This window comes from Bos indicus x Bos taurus, chromosome 2 (genome assembly GCF_003369695.1).
Source record: "Bos indicus x Bos taurus breed Angus x Brahman F1 hybrid chromosome 2, Bos_hybrid_MaternalHap_v2.0, whole genome shotgun sequence".
Classification (NCBI taxonomy): Eukaryota; Metazoa; Chordata; class Mammalia; order Artiodactyla; family Bovidae; genus Bos; species Bos indicus x Bos taurus.
Window position 1 is genome coordinate 43563311 of NC_040077.1, and position 25037 is coordinate 43588347.

The following is a 25037-nucleotide window of genomic DNA, read 5'->3' on the forward strand; positions in this document are numbered from 1 at the left end:
CTTTTTCTTTTTCTTTGGTCATGAGAAACAGGCAGGCAAATCACAAAACAGAAATCCATGTATCTCTTGGAAAAAGTCTGATATATTTAGGGTATAAATCTGGTTCTCTTCTCTATGTGTTCAAAAAGCATCAGTGTTTCTTACCTGATCACAGATCAGTTCCCACTTTTTCTCATTGTCATACTGCCGCAGCAACCTGGCTTTGTCAGGGGGTAGGTTCATAGCATTCTGTAAGAAAAAAAGAAAAGAAAGAAAGAAATATGTCACATCTCACAACAAGAATAACAGGCCACTCATGGGCAGGCCAAAGAATACTACTATGGTTCTTTAATGACTTCAACTCCTAGCATCTGATGAAATAGAAACACCCTATACAAGTCATTTAAATATCAAATTGCTTGAATGGGAGGAGACAGGCTCTGAAGTCCTATGTTGGGACACTGGGGTGATCTGCTCTGAACTACAGATTTGCATTTCAGCAAAAGTAATTACTTCTTCACTTAATAGCCGGCTCCCAGTCTTCTCAACAAAGCACCAGAGGTTATTGAGAAGGTACTGTCCCAATTTTCTTTTCCAGGGATAAGAGTCTTCCATTTTGAACAGTGGGAACTTGATTTTGTTATATCCTTATCAAAATTTGCTCCCAATTCCTTTTGAAGTACTACAGCCCCACCAGACACAGAACAGAAAACACTAAAAGAAAACTCAACGAACAGAACCATTGATAGATAACATCAATAACATCAACTTTGACTCGCTTTGATAGACTATGAGTAAGGGAACAGATGAAAGAAGAGAAAAAAACAATGCAACCAGTTTTTGTCCCCTCTGTGAGAGGACAGCACTCCTTCACGACATAGGTTAATATCAGTAACCTCTACTTTCAATTTAGCTGAGAAATGGGGTTTGCAGTGAGAAATGGATCATGAGCTAAAAGATGTCCAGACATCAGACTTCATGAAACCCTCCTCCATTAATAGAGCACACTTTCTATAGTGTTGATGGTAATTTTCCTAGGGCTTCCCTGGTGGCTCAGTCAGTAAAGAATCTGCCTGCAATGCAGGAGACCTGGGTTTGATCCCTGGGTTGGGAAGATCCACTAGAGGATGGCACAGCTACTCACTCTAGTATTCTTGCCTGGAGAATCCCCATGGACAGAGGAACCTATCGGGCTGCAGTCCATGGGGTCCGCAAAGACATGGACACGACTGAGCAACTAAGGACACACTCAGATACATACACATTAGTCAATGTCCCAAATAACCAATCATATACATTTTCAAGATACTTGTCTTGGGTCTGATGTGATTTCAAGATACTTGGGCATGGAGCATGTCAGAAAGAGAGAGCCCCAGAAGAAATTCCTACTTTTTCCCCTGGTCTCCCTAAAGCTCCCATGCTTGAAACAACTGAGCCAAATATTCAACTAATTTCATATATTAACTGTCCCATCTAATCCCTTGTATCAACACTCTAAATCATATCTGGCTCATAATAAATAATATAGCCCCTTGCCTGGGTCAATATTTGAGTAGACAAATGTAGAGGTCTTGAACTTATAATGCTCAAATCCCTAGCTCTCTGGAGGACTTGGACTTACAGAGAAATGGTTCCCCTTGCCACTATTATTGTCTCATGTCATCCAGGAAAACAAATTTAATAGAGCCGAGGGTGGGTGAGTTATTCTGACTTAATAGCAGACAATTAACCTTTGATGATTTTGACTGATATAACTGAAGCATTTTCCCCAAAGCTCAATCTAGTATCCAGACTAATGTGCATAAGGAGGTAGTAGATATGTACCACTTATCAATTTGAGTCTAATAACCTTTTTCAGAATATTAATTTTTTAATAACCCCAAAGCTTACAACATTATTAGAAAATCTTTAGACTCCAGAGTTTTCAATGATACTACCAAGGTTTCTCCATAAAAATATCTAAAATGGGAAAAATATTTTCATATGGCCTATCTCTATGGAATATCTACTTCAAGTAAAACAGAAAATAACTACTTGTATTTATTGGCAATTACACTTTTATAATATTCAACAACCACCCCTGACATAAAGCAAAGGAGAATTCCATACGTGTCTTTCTGAGGGAGCCCAACATTATTGATCATTAAATAACCAGCCCATAATTGCTTATTTGCACCCAAGAGATAGATTATTTCCTCTTAAACTGATTTTGACCCTCATGTTAGTACCCCTGGGTGTGCATTAAATATGAACAATAAGATTAGAAGGTAGATTAATGAGTTTTTTCCCCCGAGTCTTTATTAACCTCTCGTGATACAAAGCGGTAACACAATGAATACCTAAACTCCTACAAGATGCCGAGCACTGTATGGGCACTCTGTATGCATAATTTCATCTTCGTAACAAGCCCATGGGATAGATATAACTTCCCCAATTTTACAAATGAGAAACAGGCCTAGGAGTGCTTACTCAAGGTTAGACTTCTTTACAGAAGAAAACAGGACCTAAACTTAGTCTATTGGACTCCAAGGACAAATAGTAAAAATGCCAGGCTTTTTTTTTCGGGGGGGGCGGGCATCAAAGTAGAATGGCAAATAACTGACTTTCTGTTAGTACTCCACAAGACAATCACGCAGAAGCAGTATGCAAATAGTGATACGGAAATTAGATGCAGGCCCTGTTGTTACTGCAAAGAGAAAGCCAAGATAATCCTTTCTGGATCAACTTTTCTTTTAATAAAACAGTCCTTCATTCAAATGTTTAGGAAGCACCACCCTAGCACAAGCACTGTGCTCCACAGCACAGTGGGGACCCTAACAGATAGAGCCCCCATGGGGCATCATATTCCAATGAGATGAAGGTGAAACAAACTAATCTTCTCAAACTCTGAGAAGTCCTGTTAGAGATTATCAGAAGGCAACTTATAGACTGAACTATCTGCAAAGAGGGCTTCCCTGGTGGCTCAGATGGTAAAGAATCTGCCTGCAATGCAGGAGACCTGGGTTTGATCCCTGGGTTGGGAAGATCCCCTGCAGAAGGCAATTCTTGCCTGAAGAATTCCATGGACAGAGAGCATGGAAAAGCTATGGTTTTTCTAGTCATCATGTACGGATGTGAGACCTGTACCATAAAAAAGGCTGAGAGCCAAAGAATTGATGTCTTCAAACTGTGGTGCTGAAAAAGACTCCTAAGAGTACCATGGACAGAAAGGAGATCAAACCAGTCCATCCTAAAGGAAATCAACCCTGAATTTTCATTGGAAGGACTGATGCTGAAGCTGAATTCTTTGGCCACCTGATGCAAAGAGCTGATTCATGGGAAGGACCCTGGTGCTGGGAAAGAATGAAGGCACGATGAGAAGGGGACGACAGAGGATGAGATGTTTGGATGGCATCATTGACTCAACGGGCATGAGTTTGAGCAAACTCCTAGAGATACTGAAGGACAGGGAAGCCTGGCATGCTGAAGTCCATGGGGTCGCAAAGAGACAGACATGACTGAGTGACTGAACAACAACAACATCTGGAAAGACTTCCTAAGGAAAAGATAACAATTAAGGTTAAGTTCCAGAAATGAGAAAAGGTGAGTCAGGTAAAGAGTGGATGGCAGTGTTCTGGGCAGAGAAAACAGGGGAAAGATGCTAAGGTAAGGAACAGCTGGATACATCAAAGCTGAAAGTGAGTCAACATGGCTGGAGAGAAAACAAGAGAGGAAATGAGGGAAAGATAAAGTGGGAGAGGTGAGTCAAGGCTGGGCCATGTCCAGCCATGTAGGACTGGAGTCAATACTTTTCCTTTGCTCTACAGTGCAATGAGAAACCAGTGAAGGCTTGTAAGCATGAGATGACATAATCAGGTTATGTTTTACAAAGATTATCATGGGTGCTTTATGGACAACTGATTAGAAACAGCACAAATGGAATCAGGGGAACCAGTTGAGAGTAGTTCAAATGAACGGCAGCAGCCAGGGCAGTAGTTCGAATGAATGCCGGTAGGCTGGGACAAGGCAGGTGAGATCTCGACTGAAGCAGGTGGATAGGTGTCAGAAATAGTATGTGAAACTGACTGGATAGACTTAAGGGCTGAGGGAGAATGTTGAGTGTTAACACCTGGTTTCTACCTTGAGTCACTAGGTGAACGGTGGTCTGTTTAAGAGGGGCACGCTGCAAAGGTGGCAAGGATCTGGAGGAGGAGGTGAAGAATAAGATCTCTAAATGGCCCTAACTGGTTAGGTATATGATAGCTAAGAAACATCCAAGAAAACACTCAAGCAGTCAGGTAGATGTACAGTTCTGAAGGTCAGAAGAAAGGTCTGCATCTTTCTGAATGAGAAGAGTCCTAAGTCTTTCTGAACCTGAGAACTAGTTATCATCAGCACCCACACATAAAAACACACACTTGGTAATCATTCACCAAGCATTTAAAATCAACCCTTAACCAGGTCAAGCCTCTGAGCAGTTCAGGTATACATTACCCAGCTTAATAAATCTATAAGGACTGTGAGGAAGCAGCTCCATTTAAAATCAGACCCTCCACAGAGGCCTGGTTAAAGTTCAGGGATGTTGTGATTAGCTGGCAAGAACTGCCCTTAGACTTTCTGAGAATGCATTCATTCCTTTTGAGCTGTATAGGGCAGGCCTTGGGAATCCAAGCTAACCGTTTGTGCAGGTAACTCCTGAGAGCCCAAGCTGTTTTCTGAGGAATCTGATGTGAAGAGTCCACTTCATTAGAAAAGACCCTGATGCTGGGAGAAATTGAGGGCAGGAAGAGAAGGGGACAACAGAGGATGAGATGGTTGGATGACTTTATCGACTCAATGGATGTGAGTTTGGCAAACTCTGGGAGATAGAGAACAAGGAGGCCTGGTGTCCTGCAGTCCATGGGGTTGCAAAGAGTCTTAACACAACTTAGCCACTGAACAACACTGGCTGTCTCTCCAGGCTCCACTACTGTCTGTATAACAATGGACTGCCCTTCTATTCGGCAGAAAACGTACAACTTCCAAGTGGTCCTAACCCCTGTGACAACTCAACCTCATACATACTTAGTGGTATCTCAACACAGAGCACTCCTTCTCTCCATTTTTTTTTTTTTTTCCCTGTAAGGAATGTCCCCTTCTATTCCACCTGGCAAATTTTAAGAATCAGCTCAAATATCATTTACCATTAGAACCTTCAGCCAACTACTCCAAGAAGACATACCCTCTGGTTGGGCTCTGACAACACTGTATGCTGCTGCTGCTGAGTCGCTTCAGTCGCGTCCAACTCTGTGCAACCCCATAGACAGCAGCCCACCAGGCTCCCCCGTCCCTGGGATTCTCCAGGCAAGAACACTGGAGTGGGTTGCCATGTCCTTCTCCAATGCATGAAAGTGAAAAGTGAAAATGAAGTCGTTCAGTCGTGTCCTACTCAGCGACCCCATGGACTGCAGCCCACCAGGCTCCTCCATCCATGGGATTCTCCAGGCGAGAGTACTGGAGTTCCTTTACAGCACCACACACACTGTGCCTTAATCATCTGTGAGCCTATCTAAATCACTCCCCAACTAAGTACTTCAAGGATAATTTCTTTTGTTAATCCCCAAATCAGATACAGTACAAGGCAAACAGGAGGCACTCAACAAGCTGCTGAATCAATGAAAAGCAAGCTAACTCATATTATTCAGTCTGACAATATCTTCACTGATTTAGCATTTATGCTTTAGCTACTGACAAAGTCTACAAACTAAAGAGCCTTTTTTCTTATAAAAGCTCAATGATAATGTCTATTACTTATTAGTAATTACCTTCCAAACAGGAATTCATGGGGTAACAAATCAAGTTCAATTCTAGCAACATTTCTTTAAAAGGAAAAATATTTTACACATCCTTCTGCCACATATAATAATCCATGGAACCTGAACTTTGTTTTGTTGCCAGTAAATTCAAATCAGTATCAACTGTAATAATTAGTCTAATCCAAAAGTTCCTTAGGGGCTTCCCAGGTGGCACAGTGGTAAAGAATCCGCCTATGTAGGAGATGCAGGTTCGATCCCTGGGTCTTGAAGATCACCTGGAGAAGGAAATGGCAACCACTCCAGTATTCTTGCCTGGACAATCCCATGGACAGAGGGGCCTGGCGGGCTACAGTCCATAGGACTTGCAAAGAGTTGGACATGACTTAGCAACTAATTGACAAATGAAAGGGGTAGTTACCTTTATGGTAGATATTGTTTTTAAATTCACTTTCCATCTCAGAATATTTTAAAAATGGAAGATTTAATAACTAGATAACAACACATTATGCAAGTTTCTGGGTATTTCATGGAGAAATTATGGTTAAGAGAGTCTATAAGAGTCTATACATTAGAAGTGATACTTATAGATTATCATATACAACACAGAGAAGAATGAAAGTTCCCAAACCATTCAGAACCAGATAAACCCAAGCCTTAGGAATAGAGTTTTCTGGTCTCAGCTCTTGCCCTGGATTCATGGGAACAACGAAACCTTGCAAAAGATCTTCTTTTCCCCCGATATCTTCAAGGCTCCTGTTGAGAAATCCACAGTAACATGCAGACACAGGAGTGAAAGTGAATTATATCCAATACACCTTATGTAATATACTTTTGTTCTTATAATCTCTAAATTAAAGCTTTCAAGTATTAAGTCACCAGATTCTAAACAGAAACTCTGCTCTTACACAACCACCTGCATACATTTCATAAGCAGCAGTGCTGACGGAAGGAGGCAGAAGATGTTACTAGAGAGAAGGTTAAGACAATCGCTGACAGTTCTTGAATGATAAAGGTACAAACATTTTACAGCAACTTAAAAGAAGGAACCATTATGTTTCTTTGAACATGAGCTAAAAAAAAAAAAAAAAACACATAATAGAAAATTTGCTTTTTTTTAACCATGTGTAAGTGTACAGTTCAGTGGTGTTAACTATAGTCACAGTTGGAACTGGACTAGCTAGACCTCAACCCAGACTTGTATCACTTATTATTGGTGATGTGCAGCCACACAACTCGAATCAAAAAGCAAAGCTGAAAAAGCCAGTAAATGAAATTCAAAAACTGAAGATCAGAATCAAAGCTAAGGGTTAAAACCAATAAGATGGACCGTTTATTAATGGTCTGATACATCTCAAACCCTTAGGCTCTTTGCCTTCATTATCCAATTTAATCCACTTTAAAATCCTGACAAGCAGGTATTATCTTCTCCATTTAACAGAGAAGAAACTAAAGGGCAAGGCGGTTAAGTAGCTCTTCCATGCAGGAGATAGGTGACAGATTCCAAGGCTCAAAAAAGAGGTCTGTATGATCACCTTCTTTCCATGACACTTAAGCTATAATGTTTCTAAAATCTGACCTCAGTGAACCAACTCAACAATCCTACCTGAATACCAGAGACATAGTCATTATGTGCAAGAGTAAGGTGAAAATGCACATATTTATCACTATTTTTAATAAGCTATTACAATTTTCAGACAAAATACTGGCACTTTAACAGAATTCTTCAATTTCTTTAAAAATATAATATAAACTAGAACCCCTTCCCCACCAAAAAGTTACTGGGTCAAATCTTTAGCTAGCCAGGTACTGTGTCAATTCAACAATCACCTCCTAAACCCTGTTAAATATCAAATGAAGGCAGAGATACCAATATAAGGTAAACTTGCACTTCAATGACCCAGAAGAAGAGAAGATAAATCCACAACACACAACTGCACATGTTAGGTAACACAACCAAACTGCAGACAAAAAGCCATTACTTTTTGTTAAGGAAAGCAAGAAATGCTATGGACTGATCTTGGGAGTGTGGGGAAAGCATAAAGAATGCCATTTAATGGCATGATCTGGTTTTTAATATTTGGCCTCTGAGGATGGGTCACATGGGTTGCAGTCCTAACTCCGCTACTCATGAATAGGCAATCTCAGGTACATTATTTAAACTAAACCTCAGCTTCCTCACTTAAAAAAAAAAGGGAGATGGTGGTGGTGATGAGAAGGATGATGGTGGTAGTAATGTTACTACCCACCTCGTGAAGTGTGAGGAAAATCAAATTGGATAACGCTTATACTTAACAGAGAGTAAGTACATGGAAAGCACTCCCTAGATCTTATCATTCTCGTTATTTTAGGTGAATAGAAGCATGAATACAAAAGGCAGAGGACTGTGAACTACACAGAACAGATCAGAGGATAAGGAGAGTGGGTCATGTTAGACCAAGTTAGAAAGGCAGGGCCCTGGACACAGCACAGAATTTCAAACTTACTAGGCAGGCAATGGTAAGTCATCAGCCAAGGAAATGTCTTTAAAAAAGAAAAAAAAAAGCCAGGCGTGGGGTCCTCAACTCACACTAGGTAAAGGGTTGTTCCTCTGTTAATTCTTCCCAGATCACCATTTTTCCTTGCATTATTATTGGGACATCAAGTTGAGTCACTTGATGCTGAATAATGCACCAATTCTCCTATGAGTTCACTTAGAATTGCAACATCTGGGTGGTTGCAAATTCAATAAGTGACCCACCCCTCTGTTTAGCTAACCTCAAAGCCATTTCCTTCCATGCCCTCTATTCTTGTTCCAAACAACTACCTGACATCCTAAATTTTAATATCCTCCTAGCCTAGAGGATGCTGCTGAAATATAGTCCACTTCTTTCCTGGCACAGGTCTCCGGCAGCTAGCCAAATAGTTCCCCAAAGCAAATCATCAGTCAGTCATCTTTCACTGTCACTGTTATTCTTATTTAATCATCGAGGTATTAACATCATTCCTTTGCCAGTGAAGCCCACAGTAGGAGAAATTGGTCTGCTCCTGGTCTAGTTACATCTTAAGAATGCAATCTGACTGGAGAGCTGTCCTTTCCAGGGAAGCTGTGAGAATGAGACAGCTCCCCAGTTTCCCATTCACAATTTTAGTTACAGCCCATTTTCTTGGAAGGTTTTCTTTAAGGACTGAGCTAAATAAAAAGGACTCCTCCATAACTTTTTTATAGTCTAAAAAGTACGGAACTAGAACACAAGCTTGTGATATTTTAGTCTTCTTCTGTTTTTTTCAGAGGTGACCAAACTGACTCCAAAAAATGAAGGCTATGTTCAAGTTCATTTAACTGGTTATTACCAGACAGAAAAAAAATCTGGGCCAACATGTCTTCTACTCGTTTTCCACTATCGAGAATGAAAGCCCACTTATATCTGTTGTGTGTGTACGTAAGTGTAAGCATATATATTTTAGAAAATCCAATAAAATAATGCATGTAGAGTAGTTAGCACAAAGTCCTCCATTCAGTACATGTTTGATATTGTTGTGTGGGTGCTCAGTGGCTATGTCATGTCCGTCTCTCTGTGACTCCATGTGCTGTAGCCCACTGGGCTCCTCTGTCCATGAGATTTCCCAGGCAAGAACACTGGAGTGGGCTGCCATTTCCTGCTCCATGGGATCTTCCCTATCGCTGCTGCTAAGTTGCTTCAGTCGTGTCCAACTCTGTGCGACCCCACAGATGGCAGCCCACCAGGTTCCGCCGTCCCTGGGATTCTCCAAGCAAGAACACTGGAGTGGGTTGCCATTTCCTTCTCCAATGCGTGAAAGTGAAGTCACTCAGTCATGTCCGACTCTTCGCGACCCCATGGACTGCAGCCCACCAGGCTCCTCTGTCCATGGATTTTCCAGGCAAGAGTACTGGAGTGGGTTGCCATTGCTTTCTCCGGGGATCTTCCCTACCCAGGGATCAAATTCGAGGCCCGTGTCCTGTGTCTCCTGCATTGGCAGGAGGATTCTTTACCACTGAGCCACCTGGGGAGCCTGTGACATTGTTCCTCTTGCTATTATCATTTTAAAGAATACATGGAATTACTATTATGCTCCCCTCCTACTTAGTAAGCCTCCATCCTTCCCGACTACACAAGTTTCCTTATACCATAGTAATAAGAACCAGCACTGTCTCCGCCATTCTTCCTTGACTTGGGGCTTTATAGTCAGAAAACAATTCATTTTATCTGTAAAATTATAAACCTGTAGAAACTTCCATATTTGTTTTTACCAATAAACACAAATTAAAACCAAAAACTTCACAAAGTTGCTTGCAAATAACTGGTGTGTTTTGTTTGGGGGCCATGCTGTGTGGCTTGTTGCTGCTGTTTAGTCACTGTCGGGTCTGACTCTTTTACGACTCCAAGGACTGTAGCCCACCAGGCTCCTCTGTCCATGGGATTCTCCAGGCAAGAATACTGGAGTGGGTGCCATGCCCTCCTCCAGGGGGTCTTCCGTATCCAGAGACCATACTTGAGTCTCCTGCACTGGCAGGTGGATTCTTTACCACCAAGCCACCAGGGAAGCCTGGCGGGTAATTTAAAAGATATTAATTCCCTGACCAGGGATGGAACCTGTGCCCCTTGCAGTGAAGTGTGGAGTGCTAACCATTGCACAACCAAAGAATTCCCATACTTTAATCACACTTTCACTACTCTTTGCAAATGAGAATGAACAGGGTTGATTATGAATATATATACAATTATCTTATTTAATTGCATGGCCAGAGCATCATGAATATGGGTAAAGTGGAAGGAAGAGTCCATGCTACCTACAGAATAGGAGGGCATAGCTATAGTAGTCAACGCCAACTTTTCCCATGGCTCATTTTTCTGCTACTCCCTATACCACTAGCTTAAGTGATTCAACATCCAAAGATGCCAAAACCACATATCCCTCCTCTGGCCATCATGCCAGCTCCTGAAATACAGATTCTTGAGAGCTGGAACCATAAAGAAGGCTGAGTGCCAAAAAATTGATGCTTTCAAACTGTGGTGCTAGAGAAAATTCTTGAAAGTCCCTCGGACAGCAAGGAGATCAAACCAGTCAATCCTAAAGGAAATCAACCCTGAATATTCATTGGAAGGACTGATGCTGAAGTGCCAATAATTGGCCACCTGATGCAAAGAGCCAACTCATTAGAAAAGACTCTGATGCTGGGAAAGATTGAGGGCAGGAGGAAAAGTAGAGGACAGAAAATGAGATGGTTGGATGGCATCACCAAATCAATGAACATGAGTTTGAGCAAACTATGGGAGACAGTGAAGGACAGGGAAGTCTAGCATGCTGGAGTTCATGGGGTTGCAAAGAGTTGGACACGACTGAGTGACTGAACAACAATAACCATAATCAAACAGAAAGGGAATAAATGGAAAGAAACATTCGATCTCTTTCAAACCTCATATCTGATTTCCTTTGGAGACCTGATGTCTGATTCCCTGACATGCTCTGGAACTCAAAACAGTTGTTTACATCTGTCTACCAATTGCTATTCCAAGAGCAGTGTCCACCTGCACACACTTGTGTAATCAGATGGGGAGTTACACAAGAGGCCACATTTAATGCTTAATGGTCAATCATTTGACAATAGGAGAGCAAATACAATTCAAATGCTGTTTGCTGGCACAGAGTCAAAATCCAGTGAACGGGTTCTAGATTTTGGATAAACATTAACATCCTCTGACATAAAATTCTCTATGTAAAAACATTTTTGAGAATTGAAAATACCAAGTTCAAATTAACTACAACATATTAGATAGCTGAATTCCACCACAATTAAGGCAGACACATGAAACAGTTGGTAAAACATTCATGAGTTAAGTAAACATTCCCAATGTACCAGCCAAAACAATATCTCCTGGTGTTTGGTACATGGCATTTTAGATTTTACACATGTACTGCAAAACAATTATGGCATTAAATAAAGGAATTTTTATTAAACAGCTGAACTAAATCATATATTACAAACATGAACTCTCAGATACCTGAGCAAGCGGTATCTCATTGGGATTGTAGGTTTTCAATCTTCGCTGTTTCTAACTAGGAGAATATAAAATAAAATCCAAGCCACTGGAATTATCCCTGGTTTTATATTCTCACCATACAGTGATATGTTCAAGGCATAAAGTGCTACCTAAATGCATGATCTGGTCTCAGACTAAAATGAGGAAAAACGGTCACATTTGGATTGCATGTACCAGGCAGAGCAAAACAAGAATCAAACACCTTTCAGGGAAAGCAAACACCTACAGTTACAGAGAATGAGTTTGGGGAAGCAGGCCCCAGGGTGTGCACTTCTTGGTTCTAAGTGCTAGACATGGTGTGTGCAAGAAAAAAGGAGGGAAAAGCACACAAGCAAGAGAGAGATGACAAAGTGGAGGGGCAGGGCTGGGAAGGATCCGACTGCACTGAAGCCCTGTGCTTCTCAGCTGAGTAAACCACAACAGTAGGCCTGGGAGACGTGACCCTGGCTGCTGAACTCAGCACACCCCCTCAACAATGTTCTGGATGTAAACACTTCTCTGTTTCCTACATGGCAGTGTTCTGCTTCTCCAAGAGAGCTACAAGTATTTGGAAAAATGCCAGAATAGGACAATGGCCATTTAATCTTTGCATTCTTACGTTCTGTAACAACTCTGCTCTCCTGACAGCAGATCCACCATACCGAGGTCACCATGAACCAATTTATCCTACTGCAAAGTAAATCTCAAGTTCAAGTCCTAAGAATCCCAGGGGTAAAGCAATACAGTTCATCCAGGAACCTCCACCCAAAGAAGTGGCCAGCTTGGAGTGCAGCTCTGATTTGGATTTGTCTTCTTCCAGAGAGAAATTCAACTCCACATGAACTCCAGTGTGCATGAACCACTGCTGGATATTAAGCTTTAAGAAGAAGTGACAGGATCAAGAGAACATTCAATTTGTGACTTAAAAACTACCTAGTACTTTACTTCCTAAATGAAAATTTTTTTTGCAGTGAAGTCTTATTTTTAGAATACAATTTAATCTTCATATGTTTAGAAAATAAGAAAACACAGACAAGTATAACAAAAAATAATAATAATATCCTTTCCCACTGTCCAAATGTTATCACCATTAACCCTGTAGAATGTAGACCTAAATGAACTGTTATAACCCGATCCTGAAACCTAGCCCTCCACACACATCCCTAGCTTGGGGGTCTGCGGGCCTTTTTGCCTGCAGGGCTCCGTCCTAGCTCGCAGGCCCACTGACAAATAGGTCCATTCATCCACCCGTTCTCCTCTGTACATATATTTATAAATAGTAAGCACAAAATATTCTCTGTCATTCCACATGGTTGGCCAATAAAGACATTGTTTAATAGAGAGGTGCCGCACATACCATGCATGATTTTAAAATGAATAGGATTTATCAAAATATATTAACACAAAAGCCATATTATCATAACTTAATCTTTCTTTAATGACTCTGAGAAAGACTCTTTAAGATTTTCACAATGTTTTCTGGTCATCCCTACGGATTACAACGATAAGCTTTGTGGCTGGAATGACTAAGGCCTAGGTTCAAATTCCAGTTACTAGCAGTTCATCTTGGCACGTAACAAAACTCTCTAAGTATCAGCATCCACTTCTGAAAACGAGGACAAAAGAACCTCCCTGCTAGGATCACCATGAAATACATGTACCCCTCACAGCAGGAGATCCAGGGACAGCAGTGTGGTAGCTACAGGAGAAGCTGTGACTAGGGACAAATATTCTGGCCTTCAGAGTTTAAAAAAAAAAAAAATAGAACTTGAGTTTATATCCTAGATGTGAACCTCCTTGCTGTATGTTCACTAGCAAGACACTTAACTTTTTTAAAATTATAATTGTATTTCTTTATTTATTTTTGGCTGTGCTGGGTCTCTGTGTGGGCTTTTCTCTAGCTGTGGTGAGCAGGGGCTACTCTCTAGTTGCAATGGGCAGGCCTCTTTAGTTACGGAGCATGGGCTCTAGAGTGCACGAGCTTCAGTAGTCACTGCTCCCGGGCTTTAAAGCACAAGCTCAGTAGGGATGGGGCACGGGATTAGTTGTTCTGCGGCACGTGGGATCTTCCCCAGATCAGGAACTGAACCCATATCTCCTTCATTGGCAGGCAAATTCTTTACCACTGAGCCACCAGGAAAGCCCTTAATTGTTTTTATCTTTAATTTCCTTGCTTGTAAAATAAGGATGCTATCTACTCCGGGAGTATTTCCGGAGGAGCCTGACAGGAGAGGCTTTATACAGTAGGGTGGCTATGAAAAGTAAACATCAGATGAGTGAACACATGTAAAATGTGGCAATAAGTTCAGGGAATGACAGAACAAGGGCTCAAGAGACTTGCTGCTATGTCCATCAGAATCCAACACAACTAAATTCAAGGAGCAGGGTAGGGGAGATGAGAGCATTTTACCCTCTTAAACATAAGGTCTTTGAGAGCTTCGCAATACACCTGTGAGAATTTCTGGCACTCTAGATACAATGCATTTTAGCTAATAGTCCAAACAATGAACCTAAGAGAAATGGCTGTATTTGTGGTTCCCAAACTGGGTACTAAGGCATCCCAACTATGAAAATCCCAGAGGGAAACTGCAGGATTATTTACAACTTTTGAAAAAAGGAACAAATCTCAAAATCCACCGTCACCACTACAACCTTGAAATAGTTTCCAGCTTTTAATTGCACTATATTCCTTTCCTAATGTGTACTTCTACCAAGTTGATTTTCTTTTAGCAGGTGGTTTGACAGAAAGCAAATCATGAGGAAAAAATTCAGCAGGAAATGAGTGATAATATCAAATCTGAATTCAAAGTTAGATAAATCATGCAGTGTCCTACAGGTATTACATCAAATTTATATGCAACTGTGATTTTTTTAAATACAAAGTATTTTTCTTTCAAATTACATGCAATTATTTTTTCAAACAGCCACTGAGTTGCTAGTGTAGTTCTAAGTTGCTTTCACTCGTGTCTGACTCTTTACGACTCCATGAATTGCAGCCTGCCAGGCTCCTCTGTCCATGGGATTCTCCAGGCAAGAAACTGGAGTGGGTTGCCATTTCCTTCTCCAGTGGATCTTCAAAACCCAGGGATCGAATTGTGATTTTTTTTTAAAGAATACAATGAAAGTATTTTTCTTTCAAAGTACATGTAATTATTTTTTCAAACAGCCACTGAGTTATTCAGACATAAATACTTGTTATGTCCCTTGGACATGCATACTTCATATCAAACATACACACTTCGTATTAGGTATTCAGTTTGGCCTCAGGCACCATGAAGAATTGCTAAGACACCAAGGGCACTGCACATGGAGCAAGTGTGGAGACTTCCACACTAGTGTGGTCTAGGTTACATCCATGCTTTCTTCCCTCACATCTGATTACAGCCTTCTGGAAATATTCTAAAATAAAAGAACCTCTATAAAGAATTTTAAACTTTCATCTTAAGCCATACAAGAAATTATTAAAAGAAGTGGGTGAGGATGACTCGAGAAAAATATACATACATATTTTTTAACTAGGTAACTAAAACTTTATCATAAAAAGAAATTTCTGGGACTTTCCTAGCAGTTCAGTGGTTTAAGACTCCTGTGCTTCTAATGCAGGGAGTACAGGTTCCAACCCTGGTTGGGGAACTAAGATCCCACATGCCTCCTGGCCAAAAGATAAAATTATATTTAAAAAAAAAAAAAAAAGACTTCTCTGAGTGTTCTATGCAAACAAAGTATCAGATTACATGCAACACCCTAACCACCCTCATAAATAAACTTCACTTTAGGTGATTTCTTTTTACAATTAATTTCTAAAAATATCTTTCAGACTAAACACTGAACTTTGTTCAGTGAACACAGAACTTAGTTTTGCAATAGAGTATTATTCGGAAAGGCCAGTGGTCTTGGTATAACTGTTAACGGCGCCTTTCACTCTTACAAGTCTTTCATTTGGAAGACTGACTTTATGGTCGCCCTAACTTAAAGAACAAATACATGCTGAAGAAATTAAGATATGATTGTTTATTTGAAACTAAGCATGAAGGAAAATTATAAAACTGGATTTCAGTTTTTAAAAATCTCGATAGCAGACATTTAAAGACCAGGCTGTGACCATCTGACCCTAGAAACCTCCTTCCAATGCCACAGTCCTGTGACTCTTAAGTCACCGGGGTAGACAGTGAACCAGCATTTCCAGAGACCAGAGCTACTGGTGACTTAGGCTCTGCACTTTATACATTCCATGCATGTTTTAGTAAGTTGTTAGTAATAATTAATAACTTGTAATGAGCCAAGTAACAACTTGGCTTTACTTATTTAAAGAAAATACCCAAAAAAGGCAACTCAATTACTCTAAATTCTTACTTATCCAAAAGTTTTTCATGACTGCTAAGTCACATCAGTTGTATCTGACTCTGCCAACCCCAGGGATTACAGCCCACCAGGCAAGAATACTGGAATGGGCTGCCATGTCCTCCTCCAGGGGATCTTCCTGGCCCAGGGTTTGAACCCACGTCTCTTACTGTCTCCTGGACTGGCATAGGCACACTAGTGCCACCTGGGAAGTGCTATTTATCCAAAGGGTTTTGTATGTCATTTAAAAATCTCTACAATTGGATCTTTTCACTAATTCTACCACTTTTTTCCTTCTAACTCTCAAAGTTGCCCTTAAGCAAATTCTAATTACTTTTTGTCATTCAAAAACACACTGCTTATTCACCAACACTCAATTTTCTTCTCAAGAAACTCACTAAGTAGAGAGTTCTCATGTTGTCTCCTGTTCTCTAAAAATGAAAGACAAAAATATATTTTTCCTCCTCACAAAACCTCTTATGCCTCAGGGTAAAAAAAAAAAAAATCTTTTGACTTAATAAAATAAGTCTTAATAAAAATAAGCAGAAGCATGAATGAATGTCCATAACATCCAGGCCAAAAATACTACAGATAATTTCTTCATTCCCTTTCTGCAGAATTGTGCTTCAAATATGACAGTATTTCAAGACAGTTAATTCACTGGTTTCATCCTTGCTTTTCTCCACAACTTAGCACCTTCTACATTTAAGGCCTAAGATGAAAGTAAATGACAGGGGTATTTCTTTGAATGTTCTCATCATATTAACGTACAGAAATGCACCTTCCTAAGCCCCAGCCTGGAAGTACCAACTCAGGAGCCTTAAGATTCAAACCCAGGAACCCACATCTTTTACAAATCTCTTGGGGAATCCTCACATACACCATTGATGATTAAAAAAAAAAGTGCCTCCATATGTGTGCACACACATGTGCCTCCATGCATAAAAGAAAGGCTTGGATTCAGTAAACAGCCCACTCACTCTTTTCTCACAATTTTGAGCACGAATGTATATATATTTTTAAAAAGCATAAAATAAGAAACAACTGTGGGGGAGACAGACCGCACAGGTTTTTTAAGAAGTCTCGTTATTACTCAGCCATAAAAAGGAATGAAACTGTGCCATTTGCAGAGGTGTAGATGGACCTAGAGACTGTCGTACAGGGTGAAGTAAGTCAGACAGAGAAAAACAAATATCATGTATTAACGCATATATGAGGGGCTTCCTTATAGCTCAGTCGGTAAAGAATCTGCCTGCAATGCAGGAGATTCAGGTTTGATTCCTGGGTTGGGAAGATCCCCTGGAGAAGGAAATGGCAACCCACTCCAGAATTCTTTCCTGGAGAATCCCATGGACAGAGAAGCCTGGCGGGCTACAATCCATTGGGTCGAAAGAGTCAGACATGACTTCGTGACTAAACCACCACCAATGAATATATGTGAATCTAGAAGAATGGTACAGATGAACCTATTTGCAAAGCAGAAAGAGAGACAAAGATGTAGAGAACAAACACATGGACACTAAGTGGGGAAAAGGGGGCTGGGATGAACTAGGAGATTGGGATTGACATATATACAGTACTATGTATAAAATAGACATATACAATACTATACACAAAACTCTAATGAGAACCTACTGTACAGCACACGGAACTCTACTCAATGTCCTGTAGTGACCTAAATGGGAAGGAAATCCAAGAAAGAGGGAATATATATACACACATGGCTGATTTGACTTTACTGTACAGCAGAAAACAACACAGCACTGTAAAACAACTATACTCCAATAAACATTAAAAAAAAAAAAAAAGAAGCTTCCCTGCACGTGGATGGGAGGAGCTAGGGAAAGGAAGTACAAGTCAGAAACGGACCAATTGCTCCTCACTGTGAAGACAGTACAAAGAAATCACCTATCAGAAACTCAGTTGCAAGGGAGCACCTTGGCTGTTATTTCAAGGAATTTTGTTTTTCCTTGTACGCTGTAAATACTTTCCCCAAACTTGCGGATTCTTTCTTAGGAAAGAATTTCTGTCATCAGTTCATTCCTATCTGCAGTTCCCTCCTTATTAGAATTTGTGGTCTAATAAGCATAACATGCTTGACAACACAGGAAAGTATTTTGCTCCATTAGCTATCTTTCTAGCACAGCCACCTAACAAACCTCGAAATCTAGATAAACTTGGTTACCCATTGGCCCACCCAGGTAGGTGAGCAGCATTGCTACCCGACAGGTTACTCAATCTACTGAAGAGTGACAACCACTGTTCTCGTATGACCCTCAACACTGCCCATCCAACTGTTTTCATGCCTCTGGCCGATTCACCCTGCATCAACCCTTTCTAGTCTCTTCAAGCCTCCGTCCCCTCTCCATACTCCCTCTTCAATCTAGCCTCCACCCCCTTTGCCTCATAAAGGAAATGAATGCCCTTCCACCAGAACTCTGTCCACTTCCTGCTATGAAATGTGCAAACCCACCACACAGCTGTACCCTCTTCTTCCCTCTCCTGACCATAAAATAAAGGAAGCACCTCTTTCTATCTCTGGAGACCATGCCCTCCTGTCGTCTTTACTCACAGGGCCACAGTGAAAAATAAAGGCTAGATCTGCACACAATGAGTAGCATATCAAAACTTATTCAATAAATTGTACCTGTTTTCACTAACAAGGTTTCCAAGAGAACGCTGTACTCTTGGAAGTGGGAGCTCCAAGGATAAAATAATCCTGTATTCACACAGGAAGAAAGGATCAGATAAGCATGTACTTCAAACAAAATTCTCACAGCTATCTTCTTCCCCAAAACCTGCGAAATAACCCAAATATTTATCACCACAAGAAAACCCTACCTCAGAGCTTAGTATGAGAAAGGTAAAAAGTGAAGGCACTGATATTTTGTTGCCTTTGCTGATTTTAGAATTACTCGGGACTACTTTTAAATGCTGGGATACAAGAGTGAAAACTAATCCTGTACTTTCCTCTCCGTACTTGCTATGCTATACTTGGTTGCCAGTTTCTCTTCCAGAAAACTGTAATTTATGAAATTTAAATGACCTAGAGCATTTGGATCACATTCAAAGTATATAATGTACCTTGCAGTCAATATCTAAATTACAGGGTGCACGGGACACCAGCAGAGAACAGTGCAGCACATGCCTCCGTAAGACCCACACATAGTCTTCCTTTTAGGTAGAATCTTGACAATTTCTCAAAAAAGAAATAGAAAAGGCAAAAGAAAACAAAGCTAAATAAATGTATACAGAGTGACATACAATATTCAACTCGTTAAGCCAGAAACACAAATCAGGCTCTTTGCTCACTGCTATGAAAATATTCCCAAAGCCCTCTCACTCAAAACTCTGGACAGCCTGAGGATTTCACCTGCACATCAGAGTAAGCTGGCTGGTTTGGGTTGGGCCTCTGTACTGGCTACTCATTCAAGGTAATTCCTCTGCATTGGCTGCTCATTCAAGATAAGTTTAAAAAATGAACAGAGCCTTGGTTACCATTTCCATCAACCCACCTGGAACTCTCAATATCAGCTCATAGATACTTAAGCTTTTAAGTTACAAACCATGTCTTTAGAAAAATCAGAGGCACATTTTCCAAGCTACTAGGAAAGCTAGGAAGGCCATCCTTCAAGTTTCACTGGATACAGGGAAAACCACCTTCTTCTCTGCCCCCTACCCAGTCATTGTATGAAAGCAGCTACATTCTTATACCCACCATACAGTAAGGACAAAAGTCTCAGAATATAAAAATAATTCCTAGATTAAATAAATTTAGCTTTAAGAAAGCACATTACACCATAAACTTCTATTTAGGAACTACCTAGAATGGTTTGCAGGGACACCGCAGACCTCAGAAGGTGTTTTTAAATGCCAGTAGATCTCTTAAAACTGTGAGATGTGAAAGATTTCATGTAAGAATCCAAATTTCTGCCTTCTCATAAATAGTAGAAAGTCCTGCAACTCTGGTTTGCCTTGCCAGTGCAGGCTAACACCGAGTGGTGCTGACCCCATGGTCAGGGACTCTCTGGCTTGCCAAGAATCCAGCATTCCCTTCTGTCTCAAATCCAGGCAGTTTTACCAGTTTAAAGGGCCTACCTTATCCTTGTAGGCACCAGGGTTTTGATTCCTTTTTAAGGCAACTGTTGGGGGCCTGGGGTATCAAAGAGGGTAGGGAATCTATCTGAAGCATTCAGCTGCTATTGATTCTTTTTTAAATTTTTATTGGAATACAGTTGCTTTACAATGTTCTGTTAGTTTCTACTGTAGAGCAAAGTGAATCAACTATACGTATACACACATCCCATCTTTTTTGGATTTCCTTCCCATTTGGGTCACCAGAGAGCACTGAGGAGAGTTCCCCACGCTATGCAGTAGCTTCTCATTAGTCATCTCCTTTATACATGGTATTAATAATGTATATATGTCAATCCCAATCTCCCAATCCATCCTATTATCCTTCTTCCCTCCTCGGTATCCATACATCTGTTCTCTATGTCTGTGTCTCTATCTCTGCTTTGAAAATAAAATGGTCTATACCAATTTTGTCAGCAGTTGTTGATTCTTCAGTAGAACAAACCTCAGATGGTTTCTGAGGAAAGGTTTTGAGGGCATGGATGGGAAGGTTTAATCAACCATGTACTCAGGACCTAAGCAGAAACCATGAGGGGAAACAACAATCAAGTTTATTCCCCAAGTCAATTTTGCCCAGGAAAACAACAATCTTGTTTTCCTCTTTGATAAAAGTGATGTTGTAGAAAGGGAATCAGGCAGTTTATTTATTTGAGAAGACAATTTAGTTCTCACTCTCTGGCTGTCTTGGTGGGCCAGAAATAATCCAACGATTGTTATCACAGTTTGTCAATTTTCCTCTGGGTGTTGCCTGTAACAACATGTTATCTTCAGAGATTCCCCCACCCAAGCAGTCCTGCTCTGAGGTCAGCACTGTCTGATTTAATGTTCTGCTTTTCTTAACATTGCGCGAGCTCTAACAACATGAGACATTACTTCAGAGGCCACCGTTCTAGCCCCTGACTGTGCAAAAGAGAAAGCAGACAGACTTCCTCCCACAATAAAACTCAGATGAATTCTTCAACCAATCTGGAGCTGGGTTTGGGATAACACAGTTCAACTTAATTCTCCAGAAACCAGTATCAAGAAAAACAAAGCACCAGATTAGCAAAATAACAAAAACAAGAACTTACAACTCAATATGCTGCTAGCTAATATATGCTCACACCAATGTCTTTTTGTAAATCATACATTTTCTAGGCTTATGCCACAGAAGAGAATCTTATTAGAATCACAATCCTGGGAGGCTGATGGCCAAATATGCCCATCATTCACTGGTAGCAACTCTCGCACCCAAGCTTTCTCAAATAGGATAGAACCCACTCAGGTTTCAAAGACACACACCTTGAAAGAGCCTGGGGCTTCCCTCATGGCTCAGTGGTAAAGAATCCACCTGCCAATGCAGAAAACAGGGGTTTGATCCCTAGCCTGGGAGCAACTAAGCCCATGTGCCACAACTACTGAGCCTGTGCTCTAGAGCCCATGGTCTGCAATGAGAAGCCACTGCAATGAGAAGCCCAGGCACTGCAACTACAGAGTAGACCCCACTCACCTCAACTAGAGAAAAGCCCGCATAGCAGTGAAGACACAGCACAGCCAAAAACAAAATAAATTTAAAAAAAAAAAAAAAGAAAGAAAGAGCTTGTATTAGGTCTGGAGTGATCTATAACTAAGTCAGGAAATCCTTCCACAAATTAGGTACTTTCTCACTTCTCACCAGTCTTATGATTTCTTTGATGTAAATTTTAGGTCGCCTTGGTTATTAACTAAGTCAGAGTCATGAAAAATTCTAGAGCTATATTATATAAGGTCCTGGACATCAGGAACCCCAACAGTGCAAACACTCAGCTATCGTCCAAAACAGGAAGTCGAAGCCCTGCGGACATGGAGGCCAGGCTTCAAAGCAGTCATCTTCAGGATTCTGGACCACTATTTAGAAAATCCTATCAGTGCAAATTCTGACCATTCACTTCTTCAATTTCCCAGAGCTTCAACAGCTTTTCAGCTTTGAATTCCAGTTAGCTCGAAGGGACATCCTGAATACTGATCCTCTACGATCTATACCATCATCACTCACATTCTTCAATGGGCAGACTTTCACTCCCCAGTCAGGCTTAATGAGAAACATAGCTTACCCAGCTCCCAGAGAAGAAGCGCTATCTATTAACTCTGTTTTTCTATTTAAAGAATGCTATTGATTCTTCCCATCCTGCTTAGGTTACATATAGTCAAAGACCTCTCTTCATGCTTACTGCCTTACAGAAGGTCATATATTCATCATCAGGCCCTTTATGTTTACAAAGATGCCAAATTTCTGCACTAATTAAGTTGATTAAGGAACTATTCCTTCTCTTTATAAAGTAGAGAGCCTGTGCTGTTTTCAATAATGCACATAAATGGTAAGGTCTTAGAACATTCAGGTAAGTTTCCTTGTTCGTGTTCAGTGTTTTTTAATTTAATGATCTCTGCAACTTATTCTCTGAACTCTAAAGAAAAAGAAGAGGAAAAACACTCCTATAAGGATAACCATATATGCTCCCAAAATTACACAAAAGGAAAAACTAAGTCACACAATAACCATGCCAGCAGCAAAATTTGAAAAGAATGAAAATGCAGATCTGGAAGACAAATGCAATAATGCTTTATGTTGTGTCAACACAGAAATAATACAAGTTAACAAACTGGAAGAAGGGAGAATGAAAGAGGAAAATAAACTAAGCTCACTGATTGCCATACAGGAAATAGGTAAGATTTAAAGACTATCATTAAAAACTGACAAACCAGATAACCAGATAATATAAGGTTAACTAAGAAACCAGTGACTGAGGGCTTTTTTTTTAAATAAAACAAAGGCACCCACTAGAAGCAAATTCAGATCTTCCTAAGTACCAAAAATAATCTTTTAGTACATTAAAGAACAAAGGCAACACATGCCATAGATAAGTGTAACAAATACAACATTTCTTTTTTTTTATAACACTGCATTATAGTATGTAAAGTACCAAAAAGGACCTACTGCATGATACCTGGTAAGGCAGAATTCTAAGGCAGCCCCCAGGATACCTGCTTGTACACATGACCGTCCTGTACCAGGTCCCCCCTGGAGTGTGAGAACAAATTATGAATGTGATAGAAAAAGTCATTAGGTTACATTATATGGCAAAGGTAGAGAGAGGTTAGCCTAGTTGGGTCTGATCTCATCAGACAACCCGAGACTCTACAGTGAGAGAACAAAGTAGTCAGAAAAATTCAAAGCAGCAGAGACACTCTCCTGTTGGACTTGAAGAGGCCAGCAGTACGTACAGAGAAGGCTGTGTGCCAAGGTGTGGTGGGCAGCTTCTAGGAGATGACACCCACAGTCACTAGGAGGTGAACCCTCTGAACAACCAGGGAGCTCAGAAGAGGACCTGAGCCTCAGCTGAGATCACAGCCTGGCCCACCCCCCGATTTCAGCTTACTAAGATTCTGAGCAGAGGACTCAGCTAAGACAGGCCCAACTCCCTGGTCCAGGGAATAATAAATGAGAGGTAACAAATTTGTGTTGTTACTTCGTCTGTGGTAATTTTTGTGCAGCAATAGAAAACAAGGAAGTATACCACTTTCATATAAGAAACAAGAAAATACTTATGTGTCCAGATTTGTGCATTTTATATATATAAAACAAATACATATATATAGGAAGGATAAGCCAAGAGGTAATGAAATTATTTACCTTCAGAGAGAGAGTGGGAATGGGGTGAAAAGAATGAGGGAATGGGAAAGAGGTAGAAGGGACAAAGAGGAAATGACACTTTCTGAATACACTTTTAGAACAAGGCAATATTTCATATACATTAACAATAAATAAATAAAATCACTCTGTATAATAGGCTCCAGTTTAATCCACCTCATTAGAACTGATTCAAATGTATTCTTTTTAATGGCTGAGTAATACTCCATTGTGTATATGTACCACAGCTTTCTTATCCATTCATCTGCTGATGGACATCTAGGTTGCTTCCATGTCCTGGCTATTATAAACAGTGCTGCGATGAACATTGGGGTACACGTGTCTCTTTCCCTTCTGGTTTCCTCAGTGTGTATGCCCAGCAGTGGGATTGCTAGATCATAAGGCAGTTCTATTTCCAGTTTTCTAAGGAATCTCCACACTGTTCTCCATAGTGGCTGTACTAGTTTGCATTCCCACCAACAGTGTAAGAGGGTTCCCTTTTCTCCACACCCTCTCCAGCATTTACAGAGTGAAGTAAGCCAGAAAGAAAAACACCAATACAGTATACTAATGCATATATATGGTATTTAGAAAGATGCTAACAATAACCCTGTGTACGAGACAGCAAAAGAGACACTGATGTATAGAACAGTCTTATGGACTCTGTTGCAGAGGGAGAGGGTGGGAAGATTTGGGAGAATGGCATTGAAACGTGTATAATATCATGTATGAAACGAGTTGCCAGTCCAGGTTCGATGCACGATACTGGATGCTTGGGGCTAGTGCACTGGGACGACCCAGAGGGATGGTATGGGGAGGGAGGAGGGAGGAGGGTTCAGGATGAGGAACACATGTATACCTGTGGGGGATTCATTTTGATATTTGGCAAAACTAATACAATTTGTAAAGTTTAAAAATAAAATAAAATTAAAAAAATAAAATAAAATAAAATCAACTAGGATGGAGCTTCCCAGGTGGCATTACTGGTAAAGAATACGCCTAACAATGCACCAGATGCAAGAGACCAGGGTTTGATCCCTGGGTGGGGAAGATCTCCTGGAGAAGGAAATGGCAACCCACTCCATTATTCTTGCCTGGAGAATTTCATGGACAGAGGAACCTGTCGGACTAAGGGGCCACAAA

The 25037-nt window shown here is 40.6% G+C and overlaps 1 protein-coding gene across 10 annotated transcripts in view; it reads right to left on the bottom strand.

Annotated features, from left to right (window-relative positions):
- The window catches only part of FMNL2 (formin like 2), a 332001-nt gene that overhangs the window by 142752 nt on the left and 164212 nt on the right, over positions 1 to 25037 (bottom strand). For all 10 annotated transcript variants that reach the window (XM_027560496.1, XM_027560575.1, XM_027560567.1 and 7 more), the window contains exon 2: positions 145 to 228. In XM_027560496.1, the coding sequence (XP_027416297.1) occupies positions 145 to 228 (84 nt within the window). The remainder of the gene's footprint in view (positions 1 to 144; positions 229 to 25037) is intronic.